At 44.7% G+C, this 16,580-nt stretch overlaps 1 protein-coding gene across 1 annotated transcript in view; it reads left to right on the plus strand.

The window, feature by feature from the left end:
* Positions 1 to 5,637: 5,637 nt before the first annotated feature.
* The window catches only part of LOC121845771 (potassium voltage-gated channel subfamily KQT member 1-like), a gene marked incomplete at its 3' end in the record, with an annotated part of 30,798 nt that continues 19,855 nt past the window's right edge, over positions 5,638 to 16,580 (plus strand). Inside the window, 2 exon segments of the mRNA XM_042317666.1 lie at positions 5,638 to 6,296; positions 16,142 to 16,232. Coding sequence (XP_042173600.1) covers positions 5,932 to 6,296; positions 16,142 to 16,232 — 456 coding nt within the window.

The raw sequence follows: 16,580 nt of genomic DNA on the forward strand, positions 1-16,580 counted from the left end.
CCGGATTAGTGTCCCGCTCCTTGATAGCAGCAGCTCTAGCCTTTATTTCAGTGCGGATGTTGCCTGTAATCCATGGCTTCTGGTTTGGATATGTACTGTGGGGAAGACGTCGTCGATCCACTTACTGATGAAGCTGGTGACTGAGGTGGTATACTCCTCAATGCCATTGGCTGAATCCCGGAACATATTCCAGTCTGTGGTGTACTTACTATGTGCACATGCTAAAAGAAAGAAATGAAGTGGGTATATAACAAGGTGTGTCCTTGTAGCAAAGTACAGTATTTATAAACAAAAAATCAGATCTCTTAAACATTTCCTTCATTTTTGTTCTGTTATCTATACAATAGGCCATTGATTGTGGCCTGGCATATTCCAACTTTCAAGGAGTTTTCCATTTTGATTGGGTTATTTTGCCTAAAAACCTTTAGGCCTACCTATAGAAAAAATAAAATAAACTCTGCATCCCTGCCCAGACTGGCAAGAGTCAAAGGGTGTTTAGCATCCCCAGTGGCTCTGCAAGCACAGAGAAGATATTCTCCCCTGCTGGCCTGCTCTCCAGGCACCATCACATGAGCCTGAATCCATAGACTCTGGCCAAACTGGTGTTTCTAGAAATTAATTCAATGACACTGTTGACTGAGCCTAATAAGGCATTTTTTGTTTAATTTGTATTTAATTCTAAGTAAGTATATTCGCAATTGATAGACTATAATAATCGAATATAACAAAATGTTGTTAAAATGCTGGCAGCTTAATAATGTCACTGTCACGACTTCAGCCGAAGTCGGTCCCTCTCCTTGTTCCTGCGGCGTTCAGTGGTCGACGTCACCGGTCTTCTAGCCATTGCCGCTCCACCTTTCATTTTCCATTTGTTTTGTCTTGTTTTCCTGCACACCTGGTTTACATCTCCTCATAAATACTATGTGTATTTAGCCCTCTGTTCCCCCATGTCTGTGTGGGGTATTGTTTATTGTCAGGTTGGTTCGTTTCCGGCTGGTTTGCGCCGGGTTTTGTTTTGTACCCGTGTTTTGTGGCAGCCGGTACTTTGTGCTGGGTTGTTGTACTTTGTACTGGGTGGTTGTACTTTGTGCTGGGTTGTTGTACTTTGTACTGGGTTGTTGTACTTTGTACTGGGTTGTTGTACTGGGTTGTTGTACTTTGTGCTGGGTTGTTGTACTTTGTGCTGGGTTGTTGTACTTTGTGCTGGGTTGTTGTACTTTGTGCTGGGTTGTTGTACTTTGTACTGGGTTGTTGTACTTTGTGCTGGGTTGTTGTACTTTGTGCTGGGTTGTTGTACTTTGTACTGGGTTGTTGTGCTGGGTTGTTGTTTGTGCTGGGTTGTTGTACTTTGTGCTGGGTTGTTGTACTTTGTGCTGGGTTGTTGTACTTTGTACTGGGTTGTTGTACTTTGTACTGGGTTGTTGTACTTTGTACTGGGTTGTTGTACTGGGTTTTGTGCTGGGTTGTTGTACTGGGTTGTTTATACTGGGTTTGTTGTACTTTGTACTGGGTTGTTTGTTGTTGTACTTTGTACTGGGTTGTTGTACTTTGTGCTGGGTTGTTGTACTTTGTGCTGGGTTGTTGTACTTTGTACTGGGTTGTTGTACTTTGTACTTGGTTGTTGTACTTTGTGCTGGGTTGTTGTACTTTGTGCTGGGTTGTTGTACTTTGTACTGGGTTGTTGTACTTTGTACTGGGTTGTTGTACTTTGTACTGGGTTGTTGTACTTTGTACTGGGTTGTTGTACTTTGTACTGGTTGTTGTTGTACTGGGTTGTTGTTTGTACTTGGTTGTTGTACTGGGTTTTGTACTGGGTTGTTGTACTGGGTTGTTGTACTTTGTGCTGGGTTGTTGTACTTTGTACTGGGTTGTTGTACTTTGTACTGGGTTGTTGTACTTTGTACTGGGTTGTTGTACTTTGTACTTGGTTGTTGTACTTTGTACTTGGCTGTTGTACTTTGTAGTGGGTTGTTGTACTTTGTACTGGGTTGTTGTACTTTACTTGGTTGTTGTACTTTGTACTGGGTTGTTGTACTGGGTTGTTGTACTTTGTGCTGGGTTGTTGTACTGGGTTGTTGTACTTTGTGCTGGGTTGTTGTACTTGGTTGTTGTACTTTGTACTGGGTTGTTGTACTGGGTTGTTGTGTGCTGGGTTGTTGTACTGGGTTGTTTGTTGTACTGGGTTGTTGTACTGGGTTGTTGTTGTACTTTGTGCTGGGTTGTTGTACTTTGTACTGGGTTGTTGTACTGGGTTGTTGTACTTTGTGCTGGGTTGTTGTACTGGGTTGTTGTACTTTGTACTGGGTTGTTGTACTGGGTTGTTGTACTTTGTGCTGGGTTGTTGTACTGGGTTGTTGTACTGGGTTGTTGTACTTTGTACTGGGTTGTTGTACTGGGTTGTTGTACTTTGTACTGGGTTGTTGTACTGGGTTGTTGTACTGGGTTGTTGTACTGGGTTGTTGTACTGGGTTGTTGTACTTTGTACTGGGTTGTTGTACTGGGTTGTTGTACTGGGTTGTTGTACTTTGTGCTGTCTCACTTGTTCTTTGGGCATTTGTTTTTGTGACGCGTTCTGTTCTAATTATATTGCCTCAGTAAAGTGCTTTGTCCACTCATCTCTGCTCTCCTGCGCCTGACTTCCATGCACCAGCTACACCCACCACTTGACAGTCACCGACTCCCTACCAGCCTAGTGTGTCACACTCGCTAATGCTTCACAATGTGTTTATTTGTAGGCTATAGCCTTGAAACAATTGAAATAATATAGCCTAAATAATTCATATTCTTAGGCTCCCTGTCTGGGTCCTGACCTATTTAAAGTGTTTCTATGATGTTAACTATGACATAGAGACTATTTGAAATGATGAGAACTTCTTACATTCACCTTTTCATGTTAATTATAATACTTTTCATTCAAATCATATGGTTTGGTTTCAATACTTCAAACCCAAATGGTAATGTAGGTCCAGGTAGTCACAACAATAGATGGGTGTTGGTTAAATGGTATGTCCAGGAAGTCACAACAATAGATGGGTTTTGGTTAAATGTTTGGTCCAGGAAGTCACAACAATAGATGGGTTTTGGTTAAACTGTTATTTTAATGAATGGATCAAATTTGGGGTGGCAGTTTTTTGGGGGGATTTGAAGCAATATGTAACATGTAAAGTGTTGGTCCCATGTTTCATGAGCTGAAATAGAAGATCTCAGAAGTTTTCCATGAGCACAAAAAGCATATATATATAATATAAAACATATTTATGTATATCCCTGTTAGTCAGCATTTCTCTTTTGCCAAGATAATCCATACACCTGACAGGTGTGGCATATCAAGAAGCTGATTAAACAGCATAATCTTTACACAGGTGCACCTTGTGCTGCAGACAATAAAATGCCACTCTATTAGTTTGCCACACAACACAATGCAACACAATTTCTGCACAAACTGTCAGAAACGATCTCAGTGAAGCTCATTTGTGTGCTTGTCGTCCTCACAAGGGTCTTGATCATCTGACTGCAGTTTGGAGTTGTAATCCTACTTCAATGGGCAAATGCTCACCTTCGATGGCCATTGGCACGCTGGGGGATTGTGCTCTTTACGGATGAATCCCGGTATTAACTGTACCGGGCAGATAATGCATGTCGCAAGGATCTGTCCACAATTCCTGGAAGCTGAAAATGTCCCAGTTCTTCCATGATCTGCATACTCACCAGACATGTCACCCATTGAGCATGTTTGGGATGCTCTGGATCAACGTGTACGACAGCCTGTTCCAATTCCAGCCAACATCCAGCAATTTTGCACAGCCATTGAAAGGAGTGGGACAACATTCCACATGCCACAGTCAACAGCCTGATCAACTCTATGCAAAGGAGATGTGTCGGGCTGCATGAGGCAAATTGTGGTCACACCAGATACTGACTGGTTTTCTGATCCACGCCCCTATCTTTTTTTTAAAGGTATCTGTGACCAACAGATGCATCTCTGTATTCCCAGTCATGTGAAATCCATAGATTAAGGCCATATGCATTTATTTAAATGGACTGATTTCCTTATATGTAACTCAGTAAAATCTTTGAAATTGTTGCATGATGCTTTTATATTTTTGTTCGGAGTACTTTGAAGAACTAATAAAATAGGTATTTTGTTAGACAGAATAGGCAGCAGCTCTACAGAGATGAGATGTCTTGGAATGAAATAATAAAGTCATCAAATAAAACATATTTAATGAAGGTAAAGTAATGTGAATAAATGATGGTTAGGAAGTGATAAACAGTAATCGGCAGTGACAACCATCATGGGACTTTTATTCATTGTTTTATTCTGTGTTACAGCATTCAACCAACATAATGCGTAGTGCATTTAATGTATTACAAAAAAAATGATCGAAACCGAACCATAATTATTTTTTAAATAATCGAACCGAAACTGAACTGACATTAAAAAGCACTAATCGCTCAGCACTAGCAGTAGGCTAGTGCTCTCTCACATTCAGGTCATCAGGTAAGGTAGGTTAATGTGTACCTGACAACAGAGTCTGTCATCACTAGAACGCCACATTACTTTTCTCAATTAAAACCCTTGTATAAGGCAAGCAAACCAGTGTGTGTCCCTCATTCACTATCAAGGATGGTCAAGGTCATTTAAATGAATTCCGCATTGTAACTTTACACAGAGACAGTCAAGCATGGTATTGTTACTTATGTTACCATTACAGGACACATAAACTGCCAGTAGGGTATGGTATGCTTTCGTGGAGTTAATTGGTAAAGAGATGGGAAGAGCGTGTTGGAGAGAGAGAGTTAATGAAAGAGAGAGGGGGAGAGAGAGAGTTAATGAAAGAGAGAGGGGGAGAGAGAGAGATAAGAAAGAAAGAGAGGGGGAGAGAGAGATAATGAAAGAGAGAGGGGGAGAGGGAGAGATAATGAAAGAGAGGGGAGAGAGAGAGATAATGAAAGAGAGGGGGAGAGAGAGAGATAATGAAAGAGAGGGGGAGAGAGAGATAATGAAAGAGAGAGAGTTAATGAAAGAGAGAGGGGAGAGAGAGAGATAACGAAAAAGAGAGGGGGAGAGAGATAATGAAAGAGAGAGGGGAGAGAGAGATAATGAAAGAGAGGGGGAGAGGGAGAGATAATGAAAGAGAGGGGGAGAGAGAGAGATAATGAAAAGAGGGGGAGAGAGAGATAATGAAAGAGAGAGGGGAGAGAGAGAGATAATGAAAAAGAGAGAGGGGGAGAGAGATATAATGAAAAAGAGAGAGAGGGGAGAGAGAGAGATAATGAAAGAGAGAGGGAGAGAGAGAGACAATGAAAGAGAGGGGGAGAGAGAGATAATGAAAGAGAGGGGGAGAGAGAGATAATGAAAGAGAGGGGGAGAGAGAGAGAGATAACGAAAGAGAGAGGGGGAGAGAGAGATAACGAAAGAGAGAGGGTAGAGAGCAAGAGAGGGGGAGAGCGAGCGAGATAGGGTGAGGGAGAGCGAGCGCGAGAGAGAGTGTGTGTGTGTGTGTGCTGTTGTTCTATGCTGTTTTGAGGGGTCAACACTCACAGCTCCAAATTATTGTTGTTCAATGCTGCCCAGAGGGCACTGCCTCCCCTTTTGTGCGATCAAGCGCGAAACAAGCACGCACAAGTAAGTCAACTGATGATAAGTAGTAGTCTAACCGTCCAGCAACAGGTAGGGACATTTCTTCCGTAATTTAACATGTGTCGGATACTTGCTCTACCAATGTAAGCTATTATAATATGATTTCGGAAAGCGGCGGTCAGTGAGACATATCCGACAAGGCAGCGGCTTTAGTACGATTTTTTTAAATATTTTTTTTTCGCGCACCGCATGCAGGCTCTGTTTTGTCCCACTTCATTTATCCACCAAGTCCGCAATACGCGGAGACTAAAGCGTGTGTCCGTCCCATTGATGAGAAAACAAACAGCATGTCATCTCCAGACAAGACAACCCAAAGGAATGAAGTCCTGAATAACATACGGAGGTCCTCGATGGTGGCGGGACATGGGAGAAAACAGACGGAGTTTGAGATGTCACAAGCCGCGTCAGCCTCACAACCTGGAGCGCTTATTTCTAACAACAGGTTTCTGTGTGACGCCGAGGGCATCACCATTCACACAACTGTCACTCGACCGTCGGTGTCTCACCTACCCGGGCTCAATCTGAACCCCCGGATGTCCGTATACAGCACAACTCGTCAAGTTATCGTCAGCCGTGCTTACATTCAAGGACGCGCTTATAACTTTCTGGAAAGACCATCTGGTTGGAAATGCTTCGTGTATCACTTCTCCGTGTGAGTGTTTATAATAAATAACGTTATTATAACAAATAACACATTACTTGCATTTGTCGACCATGCCAAGTGCTTTGTGGGCGTTTTGCCAAATGATTCAAAGCAGTTGAAGGGCATGACACTAGGCTATCCTTTTGATTATTTCTAGTAGTCCGAATACAATACTTTACAATTATGTTACTGAATTACACTATAGGCTATAAAATGGAGGTTATATGTTGACGTATACAGCTGAACAAACTCCCTTCAGTATTTAATTAACAACATGGGGACACTGGCGTCAGACTGCTATTATGTAGTATTGACCGTTTTGTCTGAACGTGGCATTTCTGCCGATCTCCACGGTCTGGTTTCCTGGACACATATTAAGCCTATGACTGGTCTAAAAATACTGTATATTTCAATGGAGATTCTCAGTTTAGCAGACTTTTTAGTCTAGGGGAAACCAGCCCTATATCATCATGTTGTCCAGGGGAAACCAGCCCTATATCATCATGTTGTTCAGTGGAAACCAGCCCTATATCATCATGTTGTTCAGGGGAAACCAGCCCTATATCATCATGTTGTTCAGGGGAAACCAGCCCTATATCATCATGTTGTTCAGGGGAAACCAGCCCTATATCATCATGTTGTTCAGTGGAAACCAGCCCTATATCATCATGTTGTCCAGGGGAAACCAGCCCTATATCATCATGTTGTTCAGGGAAACCAGCCCTATATCATCATGTTGTCCAGGGAAACCAGCCCTATATCATCATGTTGTCCAGGGGAAACCAGCCCTATATCATCATGTTGTCCAGGGGAAACCAGCCCTATATCATCATGTTGTCCAGGGGAAACCAGCCCTATATCATCATGTTGTCCAGGGGAAACCAGCCCTATATCATCATGTTGTCCAGGGGAAACCAGCCCTATATCATCATGTTGTCCAGGGAAACCAGCCCTATATCATCATGTTGTCCAGGGGAAACCAGCCCTATATCATCATGTTGTCCAGGGGAAACCAGCCCTATATCATCATGTTGTCCAGGGGAAACCAGCCCTATATCATCATGTTGTCCAGGGGAAACCAGCCCTATATCATCATGTTGTCCAGGGGAAACCAGCCCTATATCATCATGTTGTCCAGGGGAAACCAGCCCTATATCATCATGTTGTCCAGGGGAAACCAGCCCTATATCATCATGTTGTCCAGGGGAAACCAGCCCTATATCATCATGTTGTCCAGGGGAAACCAGCCCTATATCATAGCATGTTGTCCAGGGATGTGGACATACTGTAAGTGTTTCTGGGGCCTGATCTCTGGCTGAGGAATGTTCAGTCTGAAGACCAACCCCCAGTGCTCAGTATCTCCTCTCACTGGAGTTGATAGCAGGCAGCTAAACTTGGCAGGCTGGCTGCTTTAAGAGCAGTAGCCTGATACTGCCACTCCATGACCTGCTGGTGAGGGATGGAGGATGCCTGATGCAGGCTGGCTGCTTTGGGTGAGCCTGATGCATCAGGGCAGAGATAGTCCCGATGCATCAGGGCAGAGATAGTCCCGATGCATCAGGGCAGAGATAGTCCCGATGCATCAGGGCAGAGATAGTCCCGATGCATCAGGGCAGAGATAGTCCTGATGCATCAGGGCAGAGATAGACCCGATGCATCACGGCAGAGATAGTCCCGATGCATCAGGGCAGACATAGTCCTGATGCATCAGGGCAGAGATAGTCCCGATGCATCAGGGCAGAGATAGACCTGTTAGCACTGGATACCAATGGACCACCACTACAAATGCCCCCTTGTTTCTGCAAATGTTGCCTACTAAATAACTACTTAATAGATTAATTTGTATTTAGGCAGTATTTTCCTCACCTGTTTAGGAGGCCAATCACAGCACTGTCCTAATTGTGACATATCAGATGTTAAGAGTCTGGACAGTTGGGTTCTGACTTTCTAAGTAACTTTACGAAGCCAAAACCATCTTAACAAAGGTAATGTCTAGCGTTCCAATGAGGGTGCAAGGTAAACCCTTTCCTTTTTTACACTAAACACGTGTCAAACACGTGTCTTTTCTTACTACCACTGACGTTGCTGATAGCTGCTTTAACGAGGGAAGTATTTACTATAGCTAGGTGTCCATCCAATTGGCGACAGTTTTTCATGCGAATATTCTAAAACCCTAATTTTCCTACCCACATATGTGTTTCCATCAAATTGACTTGTGTCAGATAAAAAGGCTGTGCGTGATGACGTAGTGCACATAAACATACCCTTTCGCGGTTAAATTCCATGTACGGAATATTTTTTTAAAAATTACATTGATTTCCATCGCATTTTCAACTGTTATAGTTTTCTCACAACAAAATGTTGCGTTATGTAGAGACTGTGCCCACTCTAGTATTGGCACGGTGTGCTCTAGCCAAGCGCGCAGATACGCATATCCGACATTACATGAGATTATTATGGACAAAAGAGCAAGATTATTTTTATTTGTCAAATGGCAGCTAAGCATCGATGATCATGTCATCAGAATAAGACCTTTAATTTTTGGAGCATCAAACTCATCACCTTGCACTTTCACCAACCTGTGAAGTTGTTCCTAATGTATTTCATCTGTAGCCTAATACACTGCCTGCTTTCCCCACGAGTCGTAGTGGGAGGACCACACAACATGTCATCGTGTGACTCAAAGTTTACGTTGATATTATGGTTATTATATCAATATTTGCACATAAAAGCGTTTCCAATGAAATTTCTCGCATAATAATTCATTTTACCGACACAAAAAGATCCCACCTTGTCTATTTTTTTGTTCTTGTGGACTTTTGGAAAGTATACATAATTGTTTTCTGTTTCCATGTCAAGCCTGGAATGACTTTTTAATTGTTTTAAATTCAGAAATGTACTTTACTTACATGAAAAGGTTGGATGGAAACCTAGTTTATAACTGTGATATGTGGTTGTCTCACCTAGCTACCTTGAGATGAATGCACCAACTTTAAGTCACTCTGGGTACTAGCGTCTGCTAAATAACTCAAATGTAATGTTAATGTTATTTCATTGTTGTGTAACTATAAGAGTGGGAGTCAGGAATGAACATTGGCTTATCACTGACCCAGAGTGAGCGCTCCAGACAGAGTGCTATCAGGACTGCAGGACCTCCCCCACAAGAGAGAGAGTGTGTGTGTGTGTTTGCATGGTTGAATAGTTCCGTTACACCATGACCTCTGTAGTGTTGGCATGTTGCCTCAAGCTATGTGCTTGTGCTACTTACTGTATGCTGTTTACAATGCTTCCATTCATAATGACATGGCAACATTCTGTTGGATCCAGACATTTACTTTCAGATCCTGAGACTGTACTAAACCTTGTCGAGTCATGACGTTCACAATGAGCTATATAACAGGGAGACTGAGACCCTACACAGTGACACTGCCACATGAAACTATCACATTGTCCCTTCGCTCCACAAGCCAGCCGTCTATGACGTCACAAGTCAACCTGCCTTAGATGTGTTCTAGTGCCTGATAGTAAAACCTTATGATGTGATTACGTGTACACAGTGCTGCTGTCTACCCCTTTCTGCTCAGTCCTACTACCCCCCTGCAGACGCAGTAGACTGGAAGAGATCCTGCCCATCAATAATACATGGAGCTTGGAGACGTGATGCTTACAGTATTGTGTAGAGCTCAATAGGGCCCACACAGCCCACTATATAGGGGCCAGTAAAGCCCATGTTATTTGTATTTATTAAGGATCCCCATTTAGTTCCTGCCAAGGCAGCATTTACTCTTCCTGGGGGTTATTATGGATCCCCATTAGTTCCTGCCAAGGCAGCAGCTACTCTTCCTGGGGTTTATTATGGATCCCCATTAGTTCCTGCCAAGGCAGCAGCTACTCTTCCTGGGGGTTATTATGGACCCCCATTAGTTCCTGCCAAGGCAGCATTTACTCTTCCTGGGGGTTATTATGGATCCCCATTTAGTTCCTGCCAAGGCAGCATTTACTCTTCCTGGGGGTTATTATGGATCCCCATTAGTTCCTGCCAAGGCAGCAGCTACTCTTCCTGGGGGTTATTATGGACCCCCATTAGTTCCTGCCAAGGCAGCAGCTACTCTTCCTGGGGTTTATTATGGATCCCCATTAGTTCCTGCCAAGGCAGCAGCTACTCTTCCTGGGGGATATTATGGATCCCCATTAGTTCCTGCCAAGGCAGCAGCTACTGGGGCGGCAGGGTAGCCTAGTGGTTAGAGTGTTGGACTAGTAACCGGAAGGTTGTGAGTTCAAACCCCCGAGCTGACAAGGTACAAATCTGTTGTTCTGCCCCTGAACAGGCAGTTAACCCACTGTTCCTAGGCTGTCATTGGAAATACACTTTTCACAATGCATTGTGTGTGCCCTCAGGCCACTACTTTACTACCACATATCTACAATACAACATCCATGTGTTCGTGTGTGTAGAGTGCTTGTGTTAGCATGTGTGTGTCTTTACAGTCCCAGCTATTCCATAAGGTTCTATCTGTTTTTTAAATTATTCTACTTGCATCAATTACCTGATGTGGAATAGAGTTCCATGTAGCCATGGCTCCATGTAGTACTGTGTGCCTCCCATAGTCTGTTCTGGACAGTGGATCCCTCTTCTTCTCTGTTCTACTGGCTGCTGCACAGTGGATCCCTCTTCTTCTCTGTTCTACTGGCTGCTGCACAGTGGATCCCTCTTCTTCTCTGTTCTACTGGCTGCTGCACAGTGGATCCCTCTTCTTCTCTGTTCTACTGGTTGCTGCACAGTGGATCCCTCTTCTTCTCTGTTCTACTGGCTGCTGCACAGTGGATCCCTCTTCTTCTCTGTTCTACTGGCTGCTTCACAGTGGATCCCTCTTCTTCTCTGTTCTACTGGCTGCTTCACAGTGGATCCCTCTTCTTCTCTGTTCTACTGGCTGCTGCACAGTGGATCCCTCTCCTTCTCTGTTCTACTGGCTGCTTCACAGTGGATCCCTCTTCTTCTCTGTTTTACTGGCTGCTGCACTGGATCCCTCTTCTTCTCTGTTCTACTGGCTGCTTCACAGTGGATCCCTCTTCTTCTCTGTTCTACTGGCTGCTGCACAGTGGATCCCTCTTCTTCTCTGTTCTACTGGCTGCTGCACAGTGGATCCCTCTTCTTCTCTGTTCTACTGGCTGCTGCATCCCTCTTCTTCTCTGTTCAGTGGATCCCTCTTCTTCTCTGTTCTACTGGCTGCTGCACAGTGGATCCCTCTTCTTCTCTGTTCTACTGGCTGCTGCACAGTGGATCCCTCTTCTTCTCTGTTCTACTGGCTGCTTCACAGTGGATTCTTCTCTGTTCTACTGGCTGCTTCACAGTGGATCCCCTTCTTCTCTGTTCTACTGGCTGCTCAGTGGATCCCTCTCCTTCTCTGTTCTACTGGCTGCTGCACAGTGGATCCCTCTTCTTCTCTGTTCTACTGGCTGCTGCACAGTGGATCCCTCTTCTTCTCTGTTCTACTGGCTGCTTCACAGTGATCCCTCTTCTTCTCTGATCCCTCTTCTTTTACTGGCTGCTGCACAGTGGATCCTTCTTCTTCTCTGTTCTACTGGTTGCTGCACAGTGGATCCCTCTTCTTTGTTCTACTGGTTGCTGCACAGTGGATCCCTCTTCTTCTCTGTTCTACTGGCTGCTTCACAGTGGATCCTTCTTTTTCTTCTTTTCTACAGGCTGCTGCACAGTGGATCCCTCTTCTTCTCTGTTTTACTGGCTGCTGCACAGTGGATCCCTCTTATTCTCTGTTCTACTGGCTGCTGCACAGTGGATCCCTCTTCTTCTCTGTTCTACTGGCTGCTGCACAGTGGATCCTTCTCTGTTTCTGGCTGCTCTGTTCTACTGGCTGCTGCACAGTGGATACTGGCCTCTTCTTCTCTGTTCTACTGGCTGGCAGTGGATCCCTCTTCTTCTCTGTTCTACTGGCTGCTGCACAGTGGATCCCTCTTCTTCTCTGTTCTACTGGCTGCTGCACAGTGGATCCCTCTTCTTCTCTGTTCTACTGGCTGCTGCAGTGGACTGGCTGCTGTGGATCCCTCTTCTTCTCTGTTCTACTGGCTGCTGCACAGTGGATCCCTCTTCTTCTCTGTTCTACTGGCTGCTGCACAGTGGATCCCTCTTCTTCTCTGTTCTACTGGCTGCTGCACAGTGGATCCCTTCTCTTCTTCTCTGTTCTACTGGCTGCTGCACAGTGGATCCCCCTTCTCTGTTCAGTGGATCCCTCTTCTTCTCTGTTCTACTGGCTGCTGCACAGTGGATCCCTCTTCTTCTCTGTTCTACTGGCTGTGGATCCCTCTTCTTCTCTGTTCTACTGGCTGCTGCACAGTGGATCCCTCTTCTTCTCTGTTCTACTGGCTGCTGCACAGTGGATCCCCTTCTCTGTTTCTGGCTCTCTGTTCTACTGGCTGCTGCACAGTGGATCCCTCTTCTTCTCTGTTCTACTGGCTGCTGCACAGTGGATCCCTCTTCTTCTCTGTTCTACTGGCTGCTGCACAGTGGATCCTTCTTTCTTCTCTTTTCTACTGGCTGCTGCACAGTGGATCCCTCTTCTTCTCTGTTTACTGGCTGCTGCACAGTGGATCCCTCTTCTTCTCTGTTCTACTGGCTGCTGCACAGTGGATCCCTCTTCTTCTCTGTTCTACTGGCTGCTGCACAGTGGATCCCTCTTCTGTTCTCTGTTCTGGCTGTTCACAGTGGATCCCTGGCTCTTCTTCTCTGTTCTACTGGCTGCTGCACAGTGGATCCCTCTTCTTCTCTGTTCTACTGGCTGCTGCACAGTGGATCCCTCTTCTTCTCTGTTCTACTGGCTGCTGCACAGTGGATCCCTCTTCTTCTCTGTTCTACTGGCTGCTGCACAGTGGATCCCTCTTCTTCTCTGTTCTACTGGCTGCTGCACAGTGGATCCCTCTTTCTTCTCTGTCTTTTCTACTGGCTGCTGCACAGTGGATCCCTCTTCTTCTCTGTTCTACTGGCTGCTGCACAGTGGATCCCTCTTCTTCTCTGTTCTACTTCTACTGGCTGCTGCACAGTGGATCCCTCTTCTTCTCTGTTCTACTGGCTGCTGCACAGTGGATCCCTCTTCTTCTCTGTTCTACTGGCTGCTGCACAGTGGATCCCCTTCTTCTCTGTTCTACTGGCTGCTCAGTGGTTCTGTTCTACTGGCTGCTGCACAGTGGATCCCTCTTCTTCTCTGTTCTACTGGCTGCTGCACAGTGGATCCCTCTTCTTCTCTGTTCTACTGGCTGCTGCACAGTGGATCCCTCTTCTTCTCTGTTCTACTGGCTGCTGCACAGTGGATCCCTCTTCTTCTCTGTTCTACTGGCTGCTGCACAGTGGATCCCTCTTCTTCTCTGTTCTACTGGCTGCTGCACAGTGGATCCCCCTCTGTTTCTTCTGCACTGTTTTACTGGCTGCTGCACAGTGGATCCCTCTTCTTCTCTGTTCTACTGGCTGCTGCACAGTGGATCTTCTTCTCTGTTCTTCTCTGTTCTCTCTGTTTTACTGGCTGCTGCACACATGGATCCTCTTCTTCTCTGTTCTACTGGCTGCTGCACAGTGGATCCTCTTCTTCTCTGTTCTACTGGCTGCACAGTGGATCCTCTTCTTCTCTGTTCTACTGGCTGCTGCACAGTGGATCCCTCTTCTGTTCTCTGTTCTACTGGCTGCTGCACAGTGGATACTGGCTGCTGCACAGTGGATCCCTCTTCTTCTCTGTTCTACTGGCTGCTGCACAGTGGATCCCTCTTCTTCTCTGTTCTACTGGCTGCTGCACAGTGGATCCCTCTTCTTCTCTGTTCTACTGGCTGCTGCACAGTGGATCCCTCTTCTTCTCTGTTCTACTGGCTGCTGCACAGTGGATCCCTCTTCTTCTCTGTTCTACTGGCTGCTGCACAGTGGATCCCTCTTCTTCTCTGTTCTACTGGCTGCTGCACAGTGGATCCCTCTTCTTCTCTGTTCTACTGGCTGCTGCACAGTGGATCCCTCTTCTTCTCTGTTCTACTGGCTGCTGCACAGTGGATCCTTCTTCTTCTCTGTTCTACTGGCTGCTGCACAGTGGATCCCTCTTCTTCTCTGTTCTACTGGCTGCTGCACAGTGGATCCTTCTTCTTCTCTGTTCTATGTGTGGTGGTGAGGTGGTTGATTTCCAGACCAGTCATCAGTAAGCACACCGGACACGCCGTAAGGGGATAAGGGCCTCAATGGAACAAACACTAACCGCAAACAAAACAGCAACCCCTCTCCCTACAGATGTAGGACCTTAATTTGATCACTCTTTTGTTGTAGATCATTTTCTTGCACTGCAGGAAATGCAAACCAGTAGTGTATTTGAGTTTTATAAAGGCTTCTAAAGTTTGTAATTTCCACTTTGAAATTTCAGACTTGATTTGCCCTAACGAAAAATGTATCAACCCCGACAAAAATGTCCATTAATTGTAATCCACATAATAATTCACATTTCCTGTTGCTGCAGGATTATTTTCCTGCTGTAACACACTGGCTCAAATTAAGATCCTACATCTGTAGTTTTGCTATAGGTTCATACGGTAGGTCTATCATTACTATCTGGCCACTGGTATAGACCTATACAAACTGCTGGATATCATCTCAATAGGATTCCCATTGACTGAGGGAAAGTCAACTTGTCAAGGGGTGGAAATTGGCATTTACAACGTCATCTGCATTGTGTCTGTGTCAGTAGTGTTGTAGCAGCTTGTAGCCTTATCTTGTACAAAGAAAAGCATTTTTATCTCTTGAGGACTCAGTGGTCTGATTGTTGGTTCAGTTGGAAAAAGAACGTATGACCTTGAGATCAAAGAGAATGACAGGATGTTGTTGTCCTTTCAGAATGTCAGTGGTTGGCACGATAGTGGTATTAGAATGTGTGGATGTGTATTTGTCTATTTGTGTGTGTGTGTTTGTGTGTGTGTGTGTGTGCGTGTGCGTGCGTGTGTGTGTGTGTGTATTTGCGTGTGTGTGTGTGTGTGTGTATTTGTCTATTTGTGTGTGCGTGTGTGTGTGTGTGTGTGTGTGTGTGTGTAGAATGTCTTTATGTTTGGTGTGAAGTAGGTGTGTTTGATCTGGTGACATCTTTGGAACACCATCTACTGTGAGGCTGTGTTGAAGTACAGTAACGTCTGAGTCCACGTCAGTCGAGGCCTGAGTTCAGCTGAGGTAGCTACTCTCCTGGCTACAGGCCCACGGCTCTACCCTGTTAGCACACTGCACAGAGAAACTGACTCTACAGTCAAACACACCTAGTGGCTCATGAAGGATAGATACTGGACATCATGTCGGTTTATGACTGAGAAAAAAACCACTCAAAGTGGGTTAACACCGTGAGTGTTTTAAATCATAGTTCTCAGATTAAAGCAGGTTAACACCCTGATTGTTTTAAGTCATAGTTCTCAGATTAAAGTGGGTTAACACCCTGATTGTTTTAAATCATAGTTCTCAGATTAAAGTGGGTTAACACCCTGATTGTTTTAAGTCATAGTTCTCAGATTAAAGCAGGTTAACACCCTGATTGTTTTAAATCATAGTTCTCAGATTAAAGTGGGTTAACACCCTGATTGTTTTAAGTCATAGTTCTCAGATTAAAGTGGGTTAACACCCTGATTGTTTTAAGTAATAGCTCTGAATTTAAACTGGGTTAAAACCATGAGTGTTTTAAATCATAGTTCTCAGCTTTAAATCTCCAATATATAACTTTTGGGGGCATCTGTGTATTCTCTTGACTGCTTTCAATCATTTCCCACATACTCTGCGTTGTTTTATATACCTCTCCACGTCTTACATGAAGTGATTTGATTATTGTTCTGTCCTGCAGGTTCCTCATCGTGCTCGCCTGTCTAATCCTCAGTGTGCTCTCTACTATAGGGCAGTACCAGGCTCTGGCACATGGTACTCTCTTCTGGGTGGTGAGTTCTTATATTATTATATACTCTACTATAGGGCAGTACCAGGCTCTGACACTCTCTTCTGGGTGGTGAGTTATTACATTATTATATACTCTACTATAGGGCAGTACCAGGCTCTGGCACATGGCACTCTCTTCTGGGTGGTGAGTTATTATATACTATACTATAGGGCAGTACCAGGCTCTGACACTCTCTTCTGGGTGGTGAGTTATTATATACTCTACTATAGGGCAGTACCAGTTTCTGACACTCTCTTCTGGGTGGTGAGTTATTATATACTCTACTAAAAGGCAGTACCAGGCTCTGACACTCTCTTCTGGGTGGTGAGTTATTATATACTCTACTATA

Source organism: Oncorhynchus tshawytscha, unplaced genomic scaffold (assembly GCF_018296145.1).
Source record: "Oncorhynchus tshawytscha isolate Ot180627B unplaced genomic scaffold, Otsh_v2.0 Un_scaffold_14841_pilon_pilon, whole genome shotgun sequence".
Classification (NCBI taxonomy): Eukaryota; Metazoa; Chordata; class Actinopteri; order Salmoniformes; family Salmonidae; genus Oncorhynchus; species Oncorhynchus tshawytscha.